At 64.3% G+C, this 24,594-nt stretch overlaps 2 protein-coding genes across 8 annotated transcripts; one reads left to right on the top strand and one right to left on the bottom strand.

The window, feature by feature from the left end:
• Window positions 1-39: 39 nt before the first annotated feature.
• Window positions 40-10,928, bottom strand: DCST2 (DC-STAMP domain containing 2). The gene is given in 16 exon segments (XM_042975617.1): window positions 40-254; window positions 2,807-2,947; window positions 3,050-3,143; window positions 3,513-3,640; window positions 3,968-4,098; window positions 5,726-5,826; window positions 5,953-6,120; window positions 6,920-7,084; window positions 8,063-8,220; window positions 8,373-8,586; window positions 8,986-9,051; window positions 9,236-9,433; window positions 9,691-9,792; window positions 9,993-10,163; window positions 10,313-10,679; window positions 10,681-10,928. Coding segments are annotated over 16 exon segments (2,610 nt in total). The 5' UTR covers window positions 10,888-10,928; the 3' UTR covers window positions 40-55.
• On the top strand, window positions 10,855-24,314 carry DCST1 (DC-STAMP domain containing 1). Of its 7 annotated transcripts, none has more exons than XM_042975623.1 (16): window positions 10,855-10,937; window positions 11,268-11,393; window positions 11,466-11,540; window positions 16,076-16,204; window positions 16,424-16,563; window positions 17,192-17,408; window positions 17,492-17,635; window positions 18,172-18,293; window positions 18,612-18,769; window positions 20,534-20,633; window positions 20,760-20,855; window positions 20,968-21,094; window positions 21,412-21,528; window positions 21,951-22,093; window positions 22,195-22,308; window positions 23,990-24,314. In XM_042975623.1, exons 1-16 carry the CDS (start codon window positions 10,880-10,882, stop codon window positions 24,239-24,241), a joined length of 2,118 nt encoding a protein of 705 aa, XP_042831557.1. In that variant the 5' UTR covers window positions 10,855-10,879; the 3' UTR covers window positions 24,242-24,314. The 7 variants fall into 7 exon arrangements, with proteins under 7 accessions (XP_042831557.1, XP_042831554.1, XP_042831555.1 ...); XM_042975620.1 differs by adding an exon at window positions 23,649-23,756 and having other exon boundaries at window positions 11,268-11,540; XM_042975621.1 differs by having other exon boundaries at window positions 11,268-11,540.
• The last annotated feature ends 280 nt before the right edge of the window (window positions 24,315-24,594 follow it).

Genomic DNA, 24,594 nt, shown 5'->3' with positions numbered 1-24,594 from the left:
ACAGGAAGAAATAATAATAATTTAAGATTCACACTCGTGTCTGCCTTCGGGTCCTTTATTTGGGAGTTAGGTAGGAGGCATCAGGAGGGGAGGGAGGTGAGAGACGGAGGGGCCGGGGTTCTGAAGCCGGACAAGGGCCGCTCTGGGCGCCCTCGGGCCCAGGGGGTGTGGGAATCCTCTCAGGTGGGGCCCCTGCATCTGTGTCCTCGGTCCTCTGAGTCCTCTGCGGGGGCCCCTTCTCCTCGTCCAGGTCACTAGCGAGGAGAGTGGGGGAGCAGCTTGGTCACCAGTGCTGTTTCCACAGGTGCGTCCCCGCCCTGTGGTTCAGTATTTACTCCTGCTGCTCCTCAGACGCCGGCAGGCAGGTCCCCGTTTTAGGCTGGCGCTCACGGGCCAGTGGGCAGTCCCTTGCCAAGGTCGCCTGGCCAGTTAGGGCAGAACCGGTAGTGACCTCGGCGCTGTACCCACGCACTCGTGGCTTCCCCGTTCCCACGACCCAGCTCTTAACTGCAGTGAGCCCCTCGGGAGCCTCTGAAACCAAAGCTTCACTCCCCCCACCCCCAGCTCATCACTGCTCCCCCTGCCCCATTTGTGCCAGCCTGTGCCCACCGCACCCTTTCCTTACGCAGCCCTCCCGGGTGGAGGAGACTGCCTGTCTTTCCCAAACCCTGCTGGCACCCGGCCGCTGCACCCCGGCCTCTGGTGGCACCTGCTCTCCTCCCCTTCCCCCCCCCCCCGCCACCGACAGGGGCTGCCACTGTCTCCCCAGTCACCCGCCCCACCCCACCCAGGCTGCCTGTACCAGCTTCTAGCTGCTTGTGTGGCCCCCAGCCTCCTCGCTGGGGACTCACCCACCTCTCTGGCATTTCAGTCCTTGACCTCTGACCTCCACGGCCATAAAGACCTTTGCCTCTGCCTCCACTGGGACACCCCCAAACTTTGGCTGCCCTCTGGATTCATCCCAGAATTCCTCCCTGGCCATGACCCATTCTCTGTGTCCCTCCCGGCCACTAACCCTGCTCCTTAACACCTGACGGACACATAGACCCTGGACGTCCCCCTGGCATCAGCCCCTTCTCTGCCCCAAGGCCGGTAGTAGCACTCTTACTGAAGACACCCCAGCTCTCTCCTCGTCTTGTCCTCTTCCCCACCCAGAAAAAGCCTTCAACCCTGTTCAAATCCTGTCCGTGGGACCACTTTTCCCAGAGAAAACCACATAACCAAACATACTGGAGTCCGTCATTATAGGCTGTGGTTTTCAGCATCATCTGGGCCTTTTACGCCACCTGGAAATCCCTTACCCTCCCAGCCAGCCTCTGCACACTCCCAAGGCAGGTGTTTTGACCTCTGGTACCCGCTCCTTGGAACCTTTATTCTGCTCCCAGCCCCTTACATGCTGTCTCAGCAGGGCTCCCTTACATCTGACCGCCCCCCCCCTTCCCACCAGCCAGCCCTGCTCAGAGGAACACGCCGGTCCCCCTCCTGCCACAGGTGCGCCGCCGCCCTGACCAAGGCCGCCCGATCCACCTGGCCTACACCCCACTTCTCCGGTGCCCCCTCTTTCTCCTCCTAAAGGCCCAGCCCCCCCATCCTCGGGGAAAGAAAATCTTCAGCGTTGGCCCGGCAAGCCCTACCCCTGCTGTGTGAGGACTGCCCCCCCCTCTTCGGCATCCGGCTTCCCTTGTTTAACTAGAGCAGTTATATTTAAAATGATCAAGCTTCTCGCAGTTGTGATACAGAGCCACGTACCCTTTGTTTCAGAGTCTTGTCTACCTATCACCCTTCGGCTCATTATGGTCTGGCTTTCCCGGGACCACAGAAAATGTTCCCACAAGCGGCCACGGCGGTGACCTGTCGGCCACCAGATCCACTGGCCAGGCTTCGGCCTCCTCCTCCTCACCCATCTCATGCAATTATTGTGCTTGGCCCTCTGTGTCCTCCAGCCTCTCCCCTGCTTGGTTTGTGTCTGAGCCCCTGAGCCCCTGCCCCGCCCTCACCCGCCTCTGCCGCAGCCGGAAAGTCAACCCTGGCGCCACAGGCCCACAGCCCAGGCCTTTTCTCGCTGGCCCCTGGGCGTCTCCAGCTGGCCTCCCTCCAGATACCCCAAAGTTCTCAAACCGAGCCATTCTTCCTCCCCCACGACCTGTTCGACCGCCAGCACCACCGGCCCCGAGCACAAACCCCTGCCACCCTCAGCACCTCCGTCCTGAGGCCACACCAACTTCTCCCTGCCTTCTTAGCTTATTGTCTTAAAGGACAACTATGAACGTGTCCCTATCCGACCGAGGGACCTTCAGATGGTGAGGAAGGCGCTCAGCCAGCTCTCCACCCTTGACTTCCCAGCTCATCTCCCCGCCGCGGCCTCTGACTTCACCCGACAGACACACACAGCCCCGCTCCGGCCCTGCCTCCCTCCCCGAAACAGCTCACCCCGGCCTCCCCTGGAATGCTATCCTCCCCACCAGTCAGCCTAGCAGACCCCCAGGGGGCCCCAGCCGACCTCTTTTTCACCTCTCCCCTGCAGCCTTCATTAATACGACCCCATCCCAAAGCCGTCCTGCCGTCCTGCTGTCCGCTGTCTGCCCTGCCCTGAGCCCCTCCTGAGCTGGGGCCCCTCAGGGCTGCCCTCCCCCAGTTTGGCGGACTCCTCCAAGAACGGGCACGGGGCAAACCTCCTTCCCTCCCTGCCCTCTCCCCTCACCTCTGCCTCCAGCTCCAGCAGAGGGCCGGCACCGGAGAAGCCCTTGCAGATGTGACAGGACAGGCCCAGGCCTCCCAGGCCCCGTGCCCCCGGCTCGCCCCTCACCTGACCTCAGGGCTGGACCCCGAAGGGAGGGTCCTGCCCAGCGCTTCCTGCAGCTGTTGCCTCAGTAACCACTCCTGCTCGGGGTCCTGTCTCCGGGCTGCGGCCAGCCATCGCCGGGGGCCCTCCTCGTCACTCGAGTCCCTGGAGAAGCCTCCCGTCACGGCCCACAGAGGTTCCGGGGGAGGGTGGTGGCTCCCCCCCGCCCCCACAGACTCCGGCCGCCCCGTCTCGCTGGAGACTCACAGCTCGGGGTCCAGGTCCCCCTGGTGGGACAGGGGAGATGCACACACGGAGCAGGCGTTGTCCAGGAGACGAAAGCAGGTGGAGCAGAAGAGACCTGGGAAAGGGGGGAGGGAAGGAGGTGAGTGGGAGCCCCTCCCCCCTCCCCCCAGGCTGGAGGCTGGGGGCTCGGGGTGGGGGGAGGGTCCTTGGCATGGTGCCCGTGTGTGTGGGGGGGGGAATGGCTACAGTGCCACTCTGGCATAAATTCCATAAATTCCGTTACCACCAGGAGAGTCAAGGCAGGAGAGACAGCAGGCTCCCCGTGGTTTTCCGTCCACGAGAACACGCGTGGTAATGACGGGGGGGCGGCTCGAGAGGGCAGTTCCAGGAAGGGTCCACGAGGGAAGGACCACAGGGGATTGTCGCTCGTCCCACGGCCGTGGTGAGCCCCAGCAGGGAGATGCTTGCACCCCAGGACTCTTACCTGGGCAGCCCGGGGTAGCGCAGGACACAAAGGTCTCCGTGTCCTCCTGGTCGTAGCCCTGCCCACAGCCCAGGCAGTAACCCTGCTCCTGCCAGAAGTGGGCGACCACCGGAGCCAGACAGGAGCATCTGGGGGGGGGGTCCCAGACACTGAGCGGGTGGCCCCACACCCACAGCCTCCCTCCTACGAGGGTAGGCCTGCCCGCAGCCTGACCTCCATCCTTCTGACCGTAGCCACGGCCTCTGTGTCCCGCCCTCCTCCTCCCTTCAGGCCACCCCCCTCCCCCCGCCCAGAATTCTCAGCCCAAATTCTCGTCTCTGCACGGATGGCGCGGATCGGGCACCCTCTTCAACCAAACCTCTGGACGCCCGGGAAAGACTGTGATCCGTTCTGAGCTCTGGCTCTTTTTCTGTCCCCTCTTGCCCCGCCCCTGGAAGGAAGGACAGTGGGCTCACCGCCTGGCCAGCATCCGCAGGACACTCGTGTGGCCCAGGTCGGCCGCCCGCCGCCTCACTGCTCGGTGCAAGGCAGCCGACAGACTGGTTCGGCGGCTCAGAAGTACGTTGTACAGGTAGGAGATCCTCTCCTGGTGGAGGGGAGACCGGGGTGGGAGCTCCCTGAGCCTGTTTCATGTGCCGGGAATGCCGTCTGCCCGCTGTCCAGCTCCTATCCCTCTAGGTTTGGCCTCTTCCTTTGGGAGCCTCTGCACATCCCGGGAGCAGTTTCCTACTCTCTCCTCTGGGTTTTCATACCACTGATAAATTCAGTCATTCCCTAATAAAACATTCTCTCTCTCTTTTTAAACATTTTCTTTTTGGGGGGCCGCCTGGGTGGCTCAGTCAGTTGGGCGACTGACTTCGGCTCCGGTCATGATCTCACAGCTCGTGGGTTCGAGCCCAGTGTCGGGCTCTGTGCTGACCGCTCGGAGCCTGGAGCCGGCTTCGGATTCCGTGTCTCCCTCTCTCTCTACCCCTAACGCACTCTCATTCTGTCTCTGTCTCTCTCAAAAATAAAAAAATAAATTAAAAAAATTAAAGAAAATTTAAAAAAATTTTAAAAAGATTTTCTTTGTTTTAATTTTTAAATGTTTTTTAAGGAGATTTTTTTTATTTTTTAAAAATTTTTTAAAGTTTTTATTTATTTATTTTGAGAGAGACAGAGCGCAGTCTGGGGAGGGGCAGAGAGAGGGGGAGAGAGAATCCCAAGCAGGCTCCGAGCTGTCAGCACAGAGCCCGAAGTGGGGCTCAAATCCACAAACCACGAAATCACGACCTGAGCTGAAACCAAGAGTCTGACACTTAACCGACTGAGCCACCCAGGTGCCCCAATGGTTTTAATTTTTTTTTTTTTTAATTTTTTTTTTTTAATTTTTTTTTTCAACGTTTTTTATTTATTTTTGGGACAGAGAGAGACAGAGCATGAACGGGGGGGGGGGGGGAGGGCAGAGAGAGAGAGAGACACAGAATCGGAAACAGGCTCCAGGCTCCGAGCCATCAGCCCAGAGCCCGACGCGGGGCTCGAACTCACGGACCGCGAGATCGTGACCTGGCTGAAGTCGGACGCTTAACCGATGGCGCCACCCAGGCGCCCCTTAATTTTTATTTCTGAGAGAGAGAGAGAGAGCACAAGCAGGGGAGGGGCAGAGACAGGGAGACAGGGGAATCCAAAGCAGGTTTACTGCTGACAGGAGAGAGCCTGATGCAGGGCTCAAACTCCCGAACCGTGAGATCACGGGGCTCGAACTCACTCCCCGAGTTCAAGAGTCGCAGGCTCCCGGACAGCCAGCCAGACACCCCTAAAAACACTTTTAAGTGTAACATCTTGTTCGCGGCCGGCCTGCCTTGAGACTGGGAGCTCCAGACTTTATCTTGGCGACCGTGGGGCAGCACGGCGACTGGCCTACGCTAGATGCCCAATAAATGGTTCACAAATGAGCGAGCAGGTGGCCGGCGGCCATTCACCCCCCAACACGGCCCCCCCGTCGTTCACGAAACTCCGGAGACAAGCTCGGCCTCAGAGAGCCCTGCCCAAGGACGCCCCGTCCCTCGGCCCCATCTGGGCCCCGAGGCCAACAGTCCAGGTGAGGCGCTGTGGGGGTTCAGCCGGAGGAGAGGGGGCTGGGGCTGCGGAAGGACTCGAAGCTCCCCCCGCCGAGACAGACAGCGCGCACTTGGCGCGCGGGGCGGGGGCGGCGGCGGCTGCGGGCCCCTCACCTGCTCCCGGGACGGGTAGTACCAGGCACATATGACCCGCCGCAGCCTGCTGACGTAGTTGCCACACAGCGTGACGAAGAAGCACAGGCCGTACATGATGCCTGGGGGCACGCAGTCCCGCTGAGCTGCTGTCCCTGGGCACGGGGTGCCCCTCGTGCCCCGAATGCTGTCTGCTCCCCCTCCCCGCCCGGGGGCACGCACCCCCCCCCCCCGGGTGTGGTCGATACCGATGACGACGTAACCCGTGGCGTCAGGCTCCGAGGGGCGCAGGACGCAGCGCGGGGACAAGACGCTGATGTTGCTCTGCTGCAGGACGTCAAACGCTGACACCAGGTCACGATAGATCTTCCCGGCGTAGCCGGGACCCTCCACAGTTATGGACACTGCCACGGGGCCTGGCACAGAGGTGCCCTGTGAGGGCCCGCGGGGCCGTGTCCCTGCCCCCTCTCTCCCGTGCGGGAAAGGCCACGTGCGCTGGGGGGGGGGGGGCAGCAGACAGGCCTCCTGCCCCCAGCCAGGGGCCTCTGGCGGCGCTGGGCCTAACCTCAGCCCCGAGCACCGAGGAGGACTGGCTCCAGGGCCCCGAACTGCCCCGCTCCCCCACGTGAGACGGCCTGGATGGTCACCGAGTCCCTCCCCGGCCCCCACGACTCTCCGCTCTCCAGAAGCGTTCGTCGTAAAGCGTTTGCTAAGTGCTGACTGTTGCAGCCACGGGGCTGAGTGCTCTATTGATCGTTTGGGGCTTTTTTGTTGTTTTTATTTTCTCCGTTGGACCTCTGGCAGACGCAGGATCAGATTAATTATATTCTGTGGTTTACAGCGTGCTCTCACTCAGCGGCCCACCCGACCCCGACACACGTGGGGTCACGTACCCCCGAGGGGCTGCCGTGCCCCGGCTCTGCGAGGCCGAGCCACCGGCCTGAGGTCAGCACCTCGCGGAGGGCAGAGCTGGGACGGCGGAGCCCAGGCCAGTGTGAGTCCGGACCCGGTGTTGCTAACTACTCTGTTATGGTATAACCACGAACGCGACACAGGGGTCACCGGGCAGAGGACAGAGTTGGAAGAGGGGCGAAGCCAGGGGCTGATGAGTCACAGTGACTTGGGGACTTCGGGGCATCGTCCCCTGGGGCCGGGGGGGGGGGGGGGGACGGGAGGATGCCGGCCAGGGGGGGAGGGGGAGGCTCAGGCGCTCACTGCGGGCCACGATCTCCCCCTGCAGCTGGTGCCGAGCCAGGTCCAGCACCCAGAAGACGGAGTAGTCCAGGAACACCAGGAGGAGCACGAGGAGGAGGTACCGGGCCAGGTCGAAGACTGCCAGGATATAGAACACCCGCTCCCACCGGGACAGGAAGATGGAACCTGGGTGGGAGGGCGGGCAGGAGGGTGCCACCGCGTCCCCTCACCACGGGACTCCAGCCGCCCGTCCCTCAGTCCCGGACTCCCAGCCCCCCGTCCCCTCAGCCCCGGACTCCAGCCACCCCGTCCCCTCACCCCCAGATTCCCAGCCCCCTGTCCTGTCCCCTCACCCCCAGACTCCCAGCCACCTGTCCCCTCACCCCCAGATTCCCAGCCCCCCGTCCCCTCACCCCCGGACTCCCAGCCCCCCGTCCCCTCAGCCCCGGACTCCCAGCCCCCCGTTCCCTCAGTCCCGGACTCCCAGCCCCCCGTCCCCTCAGTCCCGGACTCCCAGCCCCCCCGTCCCCTCACCCCCGGACTCCCAGCCCCCCCGTCCCCTCACCCCCGGACTCCCAGCCCCCCGTCCCCTCAGCCCCGGACTCCCAGCCCCCCGCCCCCTCACCCCCGAACTCCCAGCCCTCCGTCCCCTCACCCCCGGACTCCCAGCCCCCCGTCCCCTCACCCCCGGACTCCAGCCCCCCGTCCCCTCAGTCCCAGACTCCCAGCCACCTGTCCCCTCGCCCCCAGACTCCAGCCCTGGGGGGAGAGAGCTCCCTCCTGGGGAGGGCTCCTGCCCCCACCGAGCGGGCCCGTTGGTTGATCTGGAAGGTGTAGAAGCTGTGGGGACCCCTGGGCCAGGGCTGGAAGTGGCGGTGGGGGGGCGTGGCGGGGGCTGTGACGTAGGAGCTTAGCTTCGGGCCTGGGCCCTTCCAAGTCTTCAGGAACCCGCCCTCCTGGGGGTCCCTGGCCCATTCCCCCCCGGGCGGCATCTCCATATCAGCACATCCGCACTTCTGGCCTCACCCCCAAAGCCTCCCTTCCCTCGGCTGGTGTCCACTCCCCACCCCTGCCCTCTGTCCGGACGTCAGGACGCAGTGCCGTGTGTGGAGCTTAGGGTCGGGCCGGCTCGGTGTCCCCGTCTGCAGATCCCGGGGCCCTCACCGGGCCGGATGTAGTGTCGGGCCTCGTGGGCGCTGAGCGGCAGCACCGTGGGCAGGCCCGCCCTGGAGCGCACGTCTTCCATGAGCAGAAATCGGCCGGTAACGTAGATGTTGTCGAAACCGAGCCAGTTCAGGTAACGGTACCGGTAACACAGGGCTCTGGGGGAGTGTCCGCGAGGCCCCTCAGCACCCCAGCCCAGACTCCGCTGGGCGCCGCCCTCCCGCCCCGCACCGCGGCCCCCCGACCCCGGCCCCCCTCAAGGCCGCCGGACGAGCCGAGCCCCGGCCGCCGGAGCCCCCCAGCCCCTCACTGGAGGTAGAGCAGCGGGAGCAGCAGGGGCGCGGTGTAGCCCATCAGGGCCAGGGCCTCTCGGACGCGGTGCAGCTTCACGCCGACGGCTTCCTGCAGGTCCAGGGCCACCTGGGACAGGCTCCGGGAGGCGTTGAGATCCACAGAGAAGTGGTGGGTGGCCGTGACGTTGAACTCAAACTCCTGACGCACCCGGTTAATCAAGTGCCTCACAGCTGGGGCCGGCAGGTGCCGCAGGGCCGTGAGCCAGGAGTCAGGAGCCCAGGGCCTGGCATGGCTCGCGGGCCAGCCGGGGCCCCCGAGCCGGGACCCAGTGTGGACTGGGGAGGGGCCTCCGCAGTCCGTGCTGTCCCCGTGGCAGCCTGACTCCAGTGCCACCCGATGCCCTGGCGTGGGGGTGGGGGCGGCCCTGATCCTCTCCCGGGTCCTGCTCTGACGTCCAGCTTGGGCTGGTGCCCCTCCCTCTTGCCGGGCCTCCCTTTCCTGGGTAACTTCCTGGGGTCCTTTCCTTCCGGCCCCTGCGTTCTCATTCTGGGCCAGGAGCGGGCCCCGAGCAAGGAGGGGACTGCCCCAGGAGCACCCCCTGGGGCGGCCGGGGGCGGGGGGACACTCACGGGGGCCAATGGTCTTGCGCAAGAAGGGCTGGATGTACTCGGGGATGATGCAGAACACCTGGACCACTGAGACCCGGAGACTGAGTGTGGGGGGGGGGGAGACGCGTGGCCCCTCCCCCTCGGGGACCTACTGCGCACAGAGGCCTCTGGCTTCCCACCTTTCCTACTGACCTCCAGGCTGGTCCCCTCTGGCTCCTCCCGCCCCCCCCCCCCCCACCTCCCCCGGCGGCAAGCCGGGGCTCTCTCTCACCGCTGGCCAGTCCGCACAGCACCAGCTTGAAGGGCGTCAGCACGAAGCACAGGTGATAGGCTCGCGGTATGGTCCTCATGCAGCTGTCCTTGGCGCCGTCGAAGACCCGCGCGCACTTCACGTAAGGGTTGCCCAGCTCGGCGTTGCACACGTCCCCGATGTGAAGGAGCCAGTACCACACGTTCCGCAGCGCCCTGGCTGGGGACGGCTGCGGGGCTGGCACGCGGCTGGCGGGAGCCGATGGGGGGGGGGCGGCTGCAGCATCCCCCCAGGGGGCCGGGGGGCTCCGGGACAGCCCCCGGAGCAGGAGACGCCTGTGGTCAGGGGCCCGGCTGTGCTGTACCCACTGGGGACTAGTCAGGGAGGGGCCCGAAAGGCCCCGGGCGGGGGCAGGGGTGAAGAGACAGGGTGCGTTTTGACCCCCGCCCCCCAAACAGACACGCGAATGTGCTGACCTACGTGCTTCACGCCGTCCATGATCGACCGAAAGAACTTGCGAACCCGGTCAGCCACCTCTTTGGCCTTCTGGGCAATGGCCTTAATCTTGTTCAGGGCACCTGAGAGGAGGGGCGGGGGCACTGTGGGGCGGCCCTCACCACCGGCCCCGGTAGGGAGTGGGCGGGAGGCGGGTCTGGGAATCCGGGTGGAGTCGCCCAGTGAGTGAGGTCAGGGGTCTAACTGGGCGCCCCGAAGTCAGGGCCCCAGCGGAGAGGAGCGGAGCCAGAGACGCAAGACGAGGGGCCGCGGGGGGCCTTACTGACGAGGGGCCGCTTGGCCCGTTCCAGCGCTTCGGCGGTCTGGTTCAGGGCCAGCTCTGCCCCGCAGGCCACGGCCTTGCTGGCCTGAGTGAAGTTGTGCAGGGTGTTGGCACAAGGCCCTTGCAGCACCAGCCCAAAGGCAGCCACCATCAACAGGGCCCGGCCCTGCTCTGGGGGAGACGGCTCCATCAGAAGCAGGACTCCAGCCTTGCAGGCGGCAGCATCTGCAAGCCTCTCAAGGAAGCCTCCAGAATATTTCCCTCGAGCCTCCCCCTCCCCCAGGATCCCTCCTGCCCCTCCCCCTGGGTGCCTCGCTCACTGGAGAAGGCCTGGGGCAGCAGCAGGAGGACGGTGACCCGGACCTGGCGGGAGAAGCCCATGCCGAGGCCGAGGAAGGCGGCCAGAGTGAGGGTGCCCACGAGGCAGGCCCAGGGGCTGTGTTCTTCCACCAGCAGCTCCAGGAGCCCATAGGCCGTGGCCAAGGACAAGCCCAGGGCGAAACCCCCCATGCTGCGGACCACAGCCCGCGACACGCTCGGCTCCTCGGCCCCTACGGGGGCCATGGCCGCCGGATCCAAACGTGTGCCTGTTTCCAGGAGACGCCCACGGGGTTCTGGGGCTCCTCCGGGCTCCCGGAATCCCTCCCCACATTCTAAGGTTCCGAGGCCCCACATTCTAAGGTTCCGAGGCTGTACCACACCTGTGCTGGAGGGCCTTACCCAGCTGCAGGACTGGAGAGGGGGAGGGAGGTCTCGAATCTCCTGCCCCAAGTCTCAGAGCAGAGGGGCGAGAGACACAGACCAGACAGGCTGTGGGTGCGGCAGAGGGGCCGGAGAGGAGGGGCCAGAGCGGAGGACATCTGTGGGACGAGAGCGGGTGCAGACTCATGGTCATCACACCTCATCGGGATGGAGCCACAGGGCAGAGGAAGCTCCCCCACACCAGTGAGTCAGTCCCAGAGACCCTGCCCTTCCCCAGGGCCTCCCAGCCCCCAGGCATCCGTCCAGTGTCTCCCGCCCCCCCTTCCCCCACCGTGGGTCCCCCAGCGTCCACCCCTCTCACCCAGCGGCCCCCCCCCCAGCCATGCCCTCTCCTCTTCTCTCCCTCACCTCTGCCCTGCTTCCTCAGGGCCCCCCCGCCTCCTCCAGGAGGCCCCAGGTTCCTGCAGGTCCCCCAGCCTCTCCCCCCCCGCAGGCCCCTAACCCTGATGAAGCGCGTCCCAGCCAGAAGAGTGGGCTCTTGGCCCTGCTGGGCTAACGTACTTGACCCCGCAGCCGTGCAGTGGCTCCTGAACTGGGGGCTGCCGGCCCCCTGTGGCCGACTCCTGCAGCGCCAGCCCGGAGAGTTTCCGGTCACTGCTTTCCTGCTGGGGGCAGGCACTGGAGGGCTCCTGGCCATGGGTGAGTGTGGGGCCCCCCGGGGCAGGGGTGGGACCCATTTTCTGACCTTCGACTTGACCCGTGCACTCGTAGGTCTCTTTCAGCTCCTGGTGAATCCCATGAACATCTATGAGGATCAGAAGGTGGTGACATTGTACAGCCTGGTGGGTTAGTGCTGGCTGAGGACAGGGAGGCTTTGGAGGCTGGGGGGACAGGCCTGGAGAGTCCTAGGAGGGAGTCCCGTCTTGTTTCTTCTGTCCCCAAGTGTCCCTGTGGCCCCAGCCCCCTCCCGGGCTTTGCAGGGAGATTCGGGGAGAAGAGGAGGACCCAGTCTTGTCGTCTAGGGGCCCTTCCCAGCCGGAAAGGACTCCGTGTTACATGATGCATTTCACACCCATCTCTTCTGACCTCTCTGGCCTTGTTTCCTGCCCCTCCGTTCGTTCGTTCAGTCAGTCAGCACTCACTGAGTCCCCACGAAGCTTCAGCAGTGAACAAGGTCCGCGAGCCTCGGGTGGGGACAGTTAGGCAGTAAAGGAACACTGAGTAAGAGCATTTCTGATGGTGACAAGGGCGTGAAGAGAGGAAGCTGGGGGTTTGGGGGGAAAGCGGCTGGGGCGGCGCCGGCCTGAGTAGTCAGGGAAGGCTTCTCGGAGGCGACACTGCCGTGGGGGGGCTCATGTCGAGAGGTGCCAGGCTGCAGGAACAGAAAACCCACCTGCAAGTGCTGTAACCACAGAGAAGGTTGGTTATCTCAGGCAACAACAGGTTTCCAGGTCGAGTGGTGTTTGGAGTCTGGATAATTCAGCAGCCGGGTCAGCCCCCCAAGGACCCAGGTTCCTCTTGCCTGGTTTCTCCGCCATCTTTGTTTTTTAATTCTATTGTTTATTTTTTCATTTACCTCCAAGTTAGTTAGCATATGGTGCTACAGTGATTTCAGGAGTAGATTCCTTAGTGCCCCTCCCCCATCTAGCCCATCCCCCCTCCCACAGCCCCTCCAGCAATCCTCAGTTTGCTCTCCATATTTATGGGTCTCTTCTGTTTTGTCGCCCTCCCTGTTTTTATATTCTTTTTCTTTCCCTTCCCTTATGTTCCTCTGTTTTGGCTCTTACAGTCCTCCTGTGAGTGAAGTCATATGATTTTTGTCTTTCTCTGACTGATTTCACTTAGCTAATTTCACTAATAATAGCCTCCAGTTCCATCCACGTAGCTGCAAATGGCAAGATTTCACTCTTTTTGATTGCCGACTAATACTCCATTGTGTGTGTGTGTGTGTGTGTGTGTGTGTGTGTGTGTATCACATCTTCTTTATCCACTCATCCATCGAGGGACATTTGGGCTCTTTCCGTCCTTTGGCTGTTGTCGACAGCGCTGTCGACAGCGTAAACGTGGGGGTGCACGTGTCCCTTCGAAACAGCCCACCCGTATCCCGTGGAGAAATGCCTGGCAGTGCAATTGCTGGGTCGTGGGGTAGTTCTAGTTTTAGTTTTTTGAGGAACCTCCATCCTGTTTTCCAGACTGGCTGCACCAGCTTGCATTCCCACCAACAACGCAAAAGACATCCTCTTTCTCCGCATCCTCACCAACATCTGTTGTTGCCTGAGTTGTTCAAGTTAGCCATTCTGACAGGGGTGAGGTGGCATCTCAGTGTGGTTTTGATCTGTATTTCCCAGACGATGAGTGATGTTGAGCATTTTTGTATGTGTCTCCGCCATCTTGGGCCTGGCGACCATTCCGCCTCGGGTTATGAATTGGCCGCGGCAAATCCAGGCATCTCGTCTTTATACAACAATGTCACAAGACCAGAACATTCCTTCTTCATGTCTCCCGTAAGGAGGAGGAAGACATTCCTGGACCCCCAGCCGGCCTCCAGGCATGGTTCTCTGACCAGAGCCACCTGACCTGTGTGGGGCCAGAGGGAGCGGCTCCTTCTCTGACCACAGCCCCCACTGATGGCCTTTCCCAAGGACCCTTGCTTGCTGCTTGTTCTCGTTTACAAGACCTGCTCACATCATTGTGACTGTTTCTAGGGTTTGAAAGGTCCGAGCCAGTCTACACCAAAGGTCCCCTTGCTGCATTCTCCAGCCTCTTCCCCACTTGCACCCCTGCCCCGCCCCCTGCCCCCCTCACCCCTTGTCCCCAACCCCCAGTCCCCTGCCCCCAAACCCCTGTCCCCAGCCTCCTGCCCCCTGCCCCATGTCCCGTGCCCCCTGTCCTCCTCGCCCCCCACCCCCTGCCCCCATCCCCATGGCCCCCACCTCCCACCCCCCGTCCCCTGCCCCCTGACCTCCCTGCCCCCAACCCCCAGTCCCCTGCCCCATGTCCCGTGTCCCCTGTCCCCCCCACCTCTCCGCCCCCTGCCCCTTGCCCCCTCACCCCCTGTCTCCCACCCCAACCCCCAGCTCCCTGTCCTCAATCCCCAGTCCCCTGTTCCCTGTCTCCTTCACCTCCCTGCCCCCAACCTCCAGTCCCCTCCCCCCTCCCTCCCCAACGCCTTCCCCAGCCCTCCCCCCGCCCCCTGCCCACCCCCTGTGGGATGGGGGTCCCACGGTGGAGGGGGGGCTTGCCTTGTATTTGTTTCCCCACCTCCTTCCTCTTCTGCTTCTTCTGATGTCAGAAGGGATTTGAGGGAAAGGGCCTCAAGCTCGCCGTCCTCAGTGCTGTGCGGGGCCCTCTGCCCTGGCTGGCAGGCTGTCCCACTTCAGGGGCCTTTCAGGGCATCTCTGGAGGCTCCGTGTGGACCTGGGAGGTCCCGTGTTCCTGCTCAGAGCACTTCTGTTTGGCCGACGCCTGCAGCTCCTGCCCCCCGGCCTCTTCTGTGCGGGTCCCTTGGGTCTCTCTGCCCCCGAAAATGCCCCCTTGTCCCAGAGAAAATGCACACGTCCTTGCCCTGCCTCGATGACAACCAAGCGTGGCTCCCAAGTCGTGGTCCCCCACGTCCCCCGGAGGGAGGCCTGCCGGCACTGTGGTCACCTCTCCTCCCCCTCTGTGCTCCAGGTGCTGGGGTTCAGCGGAGGCTGCCTCCCTCTGCCCCATCTCTGCAGGGGCCCCGTGGGGTCTCTCACTTGGCACAGATGGAGCGCCTCTCCCCTCCCCTTCCAGAAAATTCTGGTTTCTGGTCTTGTCTTTGTATATTCTGGTTGGTAGAGGGCCAGAGACCAGTTTTTCCCTTGTGGACGCCCAGGGAGGACACCCGCAGCCCCGTGGGGCTCTCTTCGGAATGTAGGGCAGCGACTTGTCAACAACCATCCTGAGTTTGAGTCTTTGTCCAGAGGCCAAGACCACAGAACAAACCCCCTCCCGCGTCCTGTTGTACCACGACGGGGCTACGCAGATCCACATTCACCCCCGGGGGCTGTTGCCCTTGAACCGAACTCAGGTTGCATGAGAAGGAACGAGGCAGACTGACCACGGGGTGGCAAGGAGCGGGGACTCGCTGCTCGGGGCACACCTGTGCGACTGGGGGAGCCGGCCCGGTGGGGAGGGGGGGAGCAGGGCCCTGGCGGGGTGGGGGGGGGTTTCCATGGCTCAGAGGCGGTGCCGCCTGGCGGATTCTGGGACCAGCAACAGGCCTGTGTGGGTCAGTGAAGTGGGTGAAGGTCCGAAGCTAGGCAGGGGCCAGGTCAGAGGGTCCACAGGCCACGTTACGGGCGCTTGGGTCGGATCCCAAGCACGGGAGAAAGCCAGGGGGTGGTTTGAGGCAGAGAAGGAACACGATCAGGTTTGTGTTGACAAGGTCACTCTGGCTGCCTCGTGAGCACTGGAGGACAGGCTAGTGAGAGAGGGGGACGTCGGGACCGGTTGGCCCCAGCCAGAGGCAAGGGGGTCCCTACGAGGGCGGGGGACGCGGGGGGAAGTGTAGGGACTTAGGATTCGCTTTGGCGGCAGGGGCAAACACTGTTTCACGGGAAGCTTCTAGGTCCCCTGACCAGCTCACGCCGTTCCTTTGGCCTGGAATGCCGTCCTGCCCCCTAACCACACTTACTCACCTTCGGCCCCAGCTGACACATCTGCTCTGCCCGGCCCTCCCAGCCCCACCCTCCTCCCTACAGAAACCCCGCTCCCTCAGCTCCCGCGGCGCCTCCCATGCACTGAGCGCTCGAGGGTCGTCATCTGTCCACCCGGCCGTCTGTCTCCCTGCATGACGAGCTCCGAGGAGCTCACTGTCTCCTTGCAGAGACCATAGGGAGACGCTCGGAAGCGCGGACACGGACCGGCAGGGCCGTGACTCAGGGCTAAAATCAGGGGCGGAGGTGGTGAGTGCGGTAGGGCTCAGGGCACGGGAGTCCTGGGGTGGCTGTGAGGACCAGGGACTGTCGCCGGACTTGTTCTCTCGCTTTCCCCGCTCCCTCAGCACGTAGGGCCTGTGGGAGTCCAGCCTGGAAATGAGAAGTGCTCGCCCCCTTCCCAAACACCAACACACCCTCCTGCACACAGTCAGTCAGTGACCGTGGCTTGTCAACCTCCCGCGTCTCTCCAAGCCCTTCCAGAGCCCGCCGCAGCTAAGCTCTGTACAAGGCCGTTGAATGAATGAATGAATGAATGAGTGGCTTCGAAGGCCTATTAGAGTCCGTGTAAATGGGGGCAAAGGCAGTACGGTGGTGGTTCTAGAAAGAAGCTGGAGGGGGGCGGTGCTCCGGTAAGCCTGGTGGTGGGCCAGGGGGCATCTTCACTCTGCCTCACCACCTGCCGCTCTCTCCTGACAGGCTTGGGGGCCGTGGGCTGGGGGACCTCCCCTCACATCCGCTGTGCCAGCCTCCTGCTGGTACCCAAGATGCTGGGCAAAGAGGGCAGGCTCTTTGTGCTGGGGTACGCCTTGGCTGCCATCTATGAGGGTGAGTCGAGCCCCTGAGAGAGTCCCTCCACATCTCCAGGCTTCCCTAGTTTACACAGGAAAAACAGGCCGGTGTTGATGAGGTGACCTCTCACCGGCTGCTGGGCCCCGTCGCTGCACGGCTCCAGCAGGTGGCCCCCGTATGCCGAGCAGGAGCTGAGGGGACCTTCTGAAAGCGGCCCGGCTGCGGAGGGAGACCCACTGTGGCGTCTTCCCCCAGGACCCGCGGCCAATCTGCGGCGCAATCTCAACGAGGTGGTGGCCTCGCTGGGCTGCACGGTGGAATTGCAGATCAACAACACGAGAGCGGCCTGGCGCGTCTCCACCGCCCCACTGCGCGCGGTGTTCAAGGGCCTGCTGGTCAGCACGCTGCGCGGGGCAGGGCCTGGGCCCCTCTCCCCAGGGGGCTCCCACACCTGCACTGGGAGCCACGACCCCCAGACTGTTTCCCGGCCGGGCACCCCCGGCAGTTTTTGCAAGACTGTCCTCAAACATGGCAGGATGTGCCCTGGGCACTAAACGCCAGGAATGCCCCCGCCCCCAGTCATGGGACGTGCCCCCCCCCCATCTCCAAACACCTGGGTGGGCGGGGCTCTGAGCCGCTGAACCTGAATGTCAGGAAACCGGTGGCCTTGGCCTGGAGGAGTCAGGAAGCTTCGGGGCCCAGGGAACTGCGGACCGGACCGGACGCTGGGGTTGCAGGGGTTGGAGGGTTGAGGAGTTGGGGAGACCGGCTGACTGCGGGGACGCTGGGGACCGGGGACATTGAGATGGCAGAGTGGCCTGGGAGGTTAGTGTGAAGGGTGAAGTCCAAGGGCCTGGGGAGCCGGGAGGGGGCAGAGAGGAGGTGCCTGGTGGGACAGTGGAGCATAGGGTGAGGGGCTGTCTCAGGACTCCCCGAGGGCCCGAGGGCGGAGCCAGAACGTGGGGGGGGGAGGGGGGGCAGGGGGGTCGGTGCCACCTCTCCTTCCTCACCCTCTGACCCCAGGGCAGCAAAGTTTCACTGAAAGCCGAGACTCAGAACCTGTCCAAGGCCTTCGAGGACCTGGATGCCCAGGTGAACAGCGAGATGGGCTACAGCCCCCAGGACGCCGAGAGCCCAGAGGGGACGGCCCGGGGCGTGGGGACCCACCGAGCCCCACCTTCCGGGCGCCGTCTCTCCACACAGAAGATGTACGAGCTGAAAACCAGGCTGCGCTGTTCCTGTGAGGGGCGCGGGGGTGCGGGCGGGGGCCGGGGCCGGGGGGCGAGGGGCGGGGGCCTCAGGCACCCTGGCCCCCTCCCACAGACATGGTGGACCGGGCCATGCTCAGCTGCCGCCGCTGGTTCGACCGAAAGCACGAGCGGTGCACGGAGCGCGTCCGGGTCCCGCTGCTCAACCACCTGCTCTGCCTGCCCATGAAGTTCAAGTTCTTCTGCAGTATCGCCAGGGGTCAGCCAGGGGTCAGCCAGGGGTCAGCAGAGTAGCAAGGGGAGGGGGACACCAGCGCCCAGCCCGCCCCCCCCCCCACTGTGGCATTGCCAGGGGTCAGCACATGTGACAGGAGGGGGGTGCAGCCCGGCCCCCTCCCCTGACTGGCGGTGTGACCCAGCTTATGTGCATAGGAGGCTCCGAGTTTCGTCTCTTCATCTGAAAGGCAGGGGTAATAAGAGTACCTACCCCGTCAGGGGTTTCTGAGGGCCTGAGGGGCAACACACGGGAAGCTAGTAACAGGGCTGACACAGGAATTTTCTCATAAATGTTGGCCGTCATTATTCATGGTTGGCATGGTTATGAACAGGTAAGAAAAACGGGGGAGAAACGAGGCCTCGGTCCGGGAAGGGGGCTGGAGGAGAGGGGAGAGGGGAAAGACTCGGTGCGGTGCGGTGCGGTGCGGAGAGACAGGCAGGCTGCAGGGCGGGGCCGCAGCGGGGAGGCGGGGGGAGCGCGGCCCCTGACCGCCGCTGTCCTGGCTGTCCGGCCGGCAGCGATGGAAGTTTGGTGCCGCAGTCGCATCCCAGTGGAGGGCAACTTCGGGCAGACCTATGATTCCCTCAACCGGTCTGTCCGCGACCTGGAAGGGGAATTTTCAGCCACAATTGACCTCAAGGTAGGAGGCGGGGCCTGGGGGCTGGGGGTGGGGGGAGCTAGGGAGGAGGGAGAGGACACAGGGCCTGAGCCCTGAGGAGGCCCAGGAGGGAGGGAGAGGACAAGGGGACAGGTGTCTGTGCTGGGACGCCAGGTGCGAGAGGGGAGGGCGGCAGCTCCCGGCGGACGCAGGGGAGCAGGGCGGGGGTCGCGGGGGTGGTGGTGGTGGTGGGAATGGCGAGCAGCAGGAGGGTCCTGGGAAGAGCTGCCCCCCCAGTGGGCGGCGGGGGGGGGGGACGCGGCGGCTGCATCCGGCCTCGTGCGCCTCCGCACCCCCCAGGAAGAGAAGCAGGTGGCAGTGCTGGGCCTCAACACGAGCTGGGAGCACGTGAGCGCCGAGCTGCGGGACCTCGTCCGCCGCCAGGAGGCCCAGCTGGGGTGGACCCTGGGGCTGCTGCGTGTGCTGCTGTCCTGCACCTTCCTGCTCGTCCTGCACGCGTGAGCGCCGCGCCGGCTCGGGTGGGGCCCCCGCGGGCCTTCCGCGTCGCCTTTGGGTACAGCGGCAGCCGCTGGTGACGCAGAGTCAGAGGAAACGCGGGCTTTTGGTCAGGGACACGTGGCCCGCGTTCCCACACCTTGAAAGGGAGGCCGTCTTCATTTATCTGCCTCCTTCGGCCTTCATCCCAGCGCGGACTTTTTTACTTTTAGCTTTGACTGTTGATTTTTCTCTTGCCCTTCACGTTCCCCTTGGCTCCGACTTTGTCCATTTTTATCGTCCAATTCTGCTTTCATTTTCTCCCGCCTGCCGCGTTGGCAGCGACTTTCCCAACATTTGGACCAAAGTCCTCAACCCCACCCAGCCTGGCGTCCAGCTGGGCCGTCCTGGGCCTCACTCTGTTTCCCTGGCGACCTCTGGACCCTCTGTCTCCTATCACCGCCCCTCACATGCCCGAGACGGGCAGGGGCCGGCAGGGGCGGCCACAGGGGCTCCTGCTCCATTGTCCCCCCGGCTGTGGGGCAGCTGAGGGGCAGGGGTCCTGAGCGAGCCGAGGGCCCTGTGGGGAGACAGACATGAAGGAACCATCTTCCCGCCCTCAAGATGCTCACGGTCTAGGGGAGGCAAGAGAGGGAGGCACCCAAGAAGCATGGACCGTCCGAAGGCCGCACTCGGGACCGGCTTGGGGACCCGGTGGGAGCTGAGTGTGTGCCCCTGCCATAGCTGGTTCTCTTGGGCAAGGGTCCTGGCGTCTGTGGGGTGCGGAGGGCAAGGCTGGGCTTGCGGCCTGGGCTGAAGCGGCCATGGCCGGAAGAGTCTGGAAAGCCCTGCGGGCCGGAGGCTGGGAGGCCAAGGTGGGTCAGAGGTTAGGGAGCCTGGCGCGGGGGAGTGGGGCGTGGCAGGAAGCTGGCCCGAGACGGAGGCAGGAAGAGGCGAGGGGCACCGGGTCCCGCGCCGGCTCGGGGAGGGAAGGAAGGAGGCACAGAGAGTCCGCTTCCAGGCTTTCAACCCGGTGAGGTCACCGGCTAAGGGGCAGCGGGGAGCGGGCGGGGCAGTTTCAGGCGCGCCCGGCAGCGCTCGGTCTCTCCACAAGGGGGCGCTCGCGGGCTGGCCTTGCATTTCTCCTCTTTGTCCCTTAGAGGCAGGAACAGGGTTTCCACGGGTCCCGAACCACGAGCACTGGAACTCGGGATTTCCAGTCTGCAGGGCTTACGTCATCTAACTCAGTTTCAAACACGTCTCCAATAACTTTTTGTCCTTAGTAAACTGAAACATTACGTGGGACTTTGGAGCATCCTCAGGCGAGAGGGAGCCTCGGGCACACGGAAAACACCGCCTTACTCGAGGGTGTGGTGGGGAGAAGGGAAGTAGGCGGGAAGTGAGTTTTGCTTGAAGTGACCTCCAGGAGAGGTTCTGCCGAGGTGAAAGCGGGAGTCCGTCACGACGGCGGGCAGTTCTGCAGCCTTGAGGGGCTTCACGCCCCGCTGCCTTTGCTCCTGCTGTTCCCGCTGCTTGAGGTCCACCCTGCCGGACCCGCGGCCGGGAAGCCGCCCTTCCCGGCCACGTACACGACCCCCCTTGTCTTCTCGCTCGTGTGCCTGCCCGCCTGGCCCTGGGCTGCAGGCTGCCGGGCGGCAGGGCCGTGTCTCCGCCTAGGACGTAAGCGGCGCTCGGCGCGTGCCGGGTGGGCCGTTGAATGAGCGAGCGTCCGGGAAGCCCGTGGTTGGGGGTGGGTGAGGACGACATGGAACCGTCCCCGTGCCCAGGTCCTTCTCCTACGTGGACAGCTATAACGGGGACATCCGCTTCGACAACATCTACATCAGCACCTACTTTTGCCAGATCGACGAACGCAGGAAGAAGTTGGTGAGTGGGCGCAGCCCTGACCCAGGGTGCCCTGCCGTGTGCACCCTGTGGCCTCGCGCTCCAGGGGGGCGGAGGGCAGAAGGGGGAGGGCCCTGGTGTCCGTCACCGTGTGCACGTTGTGTCCAGGGCAAGCGGACTTTGCTGCCGCTCCGCAGAGCCGAGGAGAAAACCGTCATCTTCCCCTGCAGTCCCTTCATGCAGGCCTCGGAGATGAGAAACGTGGTGAGGGCGCCGTGGGGCGGCCCGTGGACCTGACCGCGGGCACTGGCCGCGTGGGGCGGAGGGCAGGGGCACCCGGGAGGGCTCCAGGCCTGCCGCTCCTGTCCTCGGGCAGGTGAGGGAGCTCGCAGAGACCCTGCCCGTCCTGCTGCTGCTGCTGGTGCTGTGCGGCCTGGACTGGGCTCTGTACTCCGTCTTCAACACCATCCGCCATCACTCCTTCCTGCAGTACTCTTTCCGCAGTGAGCCCCGCCCGGCCCCTGGGAAGTCCCCCGCCCCACCCCCGCAGCCACCCCACCTGACCTCGTCCAGTGTTGTCACCTCCTCCTGTGTCTCACCCCTCCCTGGCCATCTCGGGGTCAAATCTCAGCCCTGCAATCTGACGGAGGGGGCCTCAGCCCCCTTTACATCCGCGACAGGGAGGGGTTAGCGTTCAGTGAAGGGATGAAAGCCCCGCGCTGCAGAGGATTTCTGTGCCTTGAACCCCCCCCAACATGCAGTCCCCATCCTGCCCCCTCCCCTAAACCGCAACCCTTTCCTGACCCCCCCATGGCCTCAGGCAGCCATAAATTGGAGGTGAAAGTCGGGGGGGACTCCATGCTGGCCCGGCTTCTTCGGAAAACCATTGGAGCCCTGAACACGTCCTCAGAGACCACGGTGGACTCCAGCAACATGCGTGAGCCACGCCGGAGGCCGGCTCGGGGGCGAGGGCGGGGGCCCTGGGTCTCCCCAAGGCAGAGAGGTGGCGAGATGGGAGAGGCATGCTGGGGTTGCAGGGATGAGGGCGGGAAACAGCAGGGGAGGCTTGGAGAGCTGGGAAATGACGGCCTGGGGTCAGAGGAGCATAGACGCTAGGGCCTTGGGGACAGAGGGTCCCAGCGCCCCAGAGAACCCTGGGGACAGAGGGTCCCAGCGCCCCCAGAGAACCCTGCCCACGATGGACACTTTCTCTCTGTCCGTGCCGTGCTGAGCAAATAGCCCCGTGACCCCGGTGGCTACGGTGTCCCAGGTGCAGCTTGCAGGGTGAGGGGCAGGCGGGAGGAGAGCAGGGCCACCAGAGACACGTCCCTGTGGGGTGACGGCCCGGCCCTGCCCCAGGCTGCCTGCCACAGCCCGTGAGCCTGAACCCCAGGGCCTACGTGAGGGCCGCGCTCCCCGTGGGCCTGCTGCTGTGTCTGTGCCTTCTGCAAGCCTTCGGCTACCGGCTCCGGAGAGTCATTGCGGCCTTCTACTTCCCCAAGGTACGCCGCCCCCACCTCACAGGCCTGCACCCTGCCGACCGACCCCGCCACGAGGGGACGCGCTGTCACTACCCCTGACGACCCCCCCTCCCTGACCCCAGCGAGAGAAGAAGCGGGTCCTGTTCCTCTACAATGACCTGCTGAGGAAGAGGGCGGCCTTTACGAAGCTGAGAAGGGCTGCCATCGTGAGCCGGGCGCAGCGGCAGAGGGCTCCCGTAAGTCCAGGCTGCCCACCCCCCCCACACCGCCGCCTCCTGTGGTTCTGAGGACCCCGGGAGGGGCTTCTCCCGCCGCTCCGTCCAGCCCCGGGGGGCCGGCCTGCGGAGCTCAGCGAGTTCCGACGAGATGCACACCAGGGGCCCTGGACGTCCAGCTCCCGGGGGTCGGGGCCGAGTCTGCCTCTGTCCCCCCGCGTTCAGGCCAGCCTGAGACACTCAGTGGGCCATCAGGAAGCAGGCAGAACAGAGGAATCAGATTTGATACAGCCTGACCAGAAGAAAGCAAGGGGGCTTCCCCGGGATCAGGGGACCCGAGGCAAGCCACAGATGCTACTGCGAGGTCACAGACCAGAAGCTCGGGGCCTCTGCCGGAGGTGGGGAGGCAGGTGGGCTGGGGGTCAGGGAGGCATCATGAAGGGGCACGTGGCGGAAGGACAGAGCCCACGGCCAGAAGAAGCGGGTTCCAGCCCACGCTTCCTCATCAAGCTGTGTGACCTTGGCCACGGTCCTCAAGGGACCTCAGAGGGTGGACAGATCTGCAAGGCCTGTGCAGAGATCAGTGGCAGTGAGGTGTGGGGTGCTGGTGCCAGAGGGCCTGGGTTTGAATCCTGGTTCCTTCATCACCATGGCAACCGGGATCTGCGTTGTTTACTTAAAAGCTGTGCCTTGGTGTTTCCCTTCTGCAAGACGCAGTGAACCACTTCTCCATCTGGTTGTTGAAAGGGTTAGAGGAGCCTCGCTGTCATGGGGCAGGCGCCTAGCAACTCCCACGCACATGTTGTCGTCATGTGACCCTTCTTGGTACAGGACCCGTGTTGTTTAAAAAAAAAAAAAAAAGGCAGCCATTCTTATTTCACCGGCCCTAACAGAGCTCTTGGAAGCGAGAGACCACATTTGCTGAAGTTTTCCCCCAGGGCCTAGGTCCCCCACCCCGTGACACATGGAGGCTAAACGAGCATCTGCTGAGACAGAGCACACTGTGAATCCATGACCTGGTCTGGAAGTAAACTGGACTCTCACGGGCAGATAGAAGGGCATTCGTCCCAAGCTACGGGAACAGAACGTGCGAAGTCTCAGAGCCCGAGGGGAATGTCAAGGGCCAGGGCTGGTCTGGGGGGCTGGCCAGAGGACGCAAAGTTCAAGTGGGGGTAAGTTAGAGCAGAGGCTGGAAAGGGACCAGAGTGTGGAAGGCTCTGAAGGCCAAGGCCAGGAGTTCTGCGCTGACATGCAGTTTCTTGAGCAAAGACTGAGCTGATAAGGTGGCCTCTAGAGAATTCCTGGTAATAGTGTGGAGAGAGGGGGGAGCCTTCTGAAGCAGGCTTGTAATCTGGAATCAGGGCAGCTGCGTGGAGCCAGGTCTGGCCGTTGAGTATCTGTGCGCCTTTGGGAACTCACATAACCCTTACAGACTCCCCTTTCTGGCCTGTAAAGCGGAGAACACAGGGGTAAGAGTCTTACGCGTCCCACTCACTTCTCAGCCCACCCCGCGAACAGATCAGGTGGTTCACAGGGAGGTACAGGTGATGGTTGTTGCTGCTCCCAGCTGGGGGAGTGGAAGCTGCACCCCCAGTCTCCATCACCGAGCGGGGGAGGGAAGCTCCCTAGGTCCATTTGCCTGGCGACCTTGCCCTCCAGGCCCCGCTCCCCGCACCCCTTCTCTCCCCCGGGCTCCCGGCAGCGCCACCACCTGGCCGACGTCCTGCACCGCCGCTGCCCGCTCCTGCGCCGCTGGCTGCGCCGGCGCTGCGTGGTGTGCCAGGCTCCCGAGACGCCCGAGGCCTACGTGTGCCCGACGCCGGACTGCGCGGCCGTGTACTGCCGGTCGTGCTGGGACGACATGCGGCGGCGGTGCCCGGCCTGCACCCCGCGCGAGGAACTCTCTTCCTCCGCCTACAGCGACAGCAACGACGACGCCACCTACGCCGAGTGACGGGGCGCCTGTCGCTGTCCCCCCCCTCCCCAACCCGCTCCTCCTTGGTTAATAAAAGCCCCTGCACTCCCGACGCCTGCGCTTCCCAGGGGTCTGAGCCGCCCACCGGATCCCCGCAGAACCGGGCCGCCGACGGGACGCGGGAGGGCAGCCAAGCTGCTGGGAAGGGGTCGGGCCCCGGACCGGGTGGAGGCGCGCCGCCCAAGCCGGTCGGACCGGGCCTCGTTCTGCTCCCACCCCGCGCAGCAGCGGGAACGCGGCGGGGCCGAGCCGCGCGGGCCCCGCGGGAGTCGCGGGCGGGGGCGGGGCCCTCCGGGGGCGGAGCCGCGGCTCCCCCGGGGGCGGGGCCTGGC

The sequence above is a fragment of the Panthera tigris genome, chromosome F3 (assembly GCF_018350195.1).
Source record: "Panthera tigris isolate Pti1 chromosome F3, P.tigris_Pti1_mat1.1, whole genome shotgun sequence".
Lineage (NCBI taxonomy): Eukaryota > Metazoa > Chordata > Mammalia > Carnivora > Felidae > Panthera > Panthera tigris.
The sequence above is the reverse complement of the archived record's forward strand: the minus strand, read 5'-3'. Positions and strand labels throughout refer to the sequence as shown.

Bases quoted from the DNA above. Each gene is read 5' to 3' on its own strand.
- DCST1 (XM_042975618.1), top strand. From the start codon at position 10,880: ATGGTCATCACACCTCATCGGGATGGAGCCACAGGGCAGAGGAAGCTC. The intron at 11,541-16,075 runs GTTAGTGCTGGC...CTCTCCTGACAG, and splicing joins GACATTGTACAGCCTGGTGG to GCTTGGGGGCCGTGGGCTGG. The intron at 21,529-21,950 runs GTGAGCCACGCC...GCCCTGCCCCAG, and splicing joins GGTGGACTCCAGCAACATGC to GCTGCCTGCCACAGCCCGTG.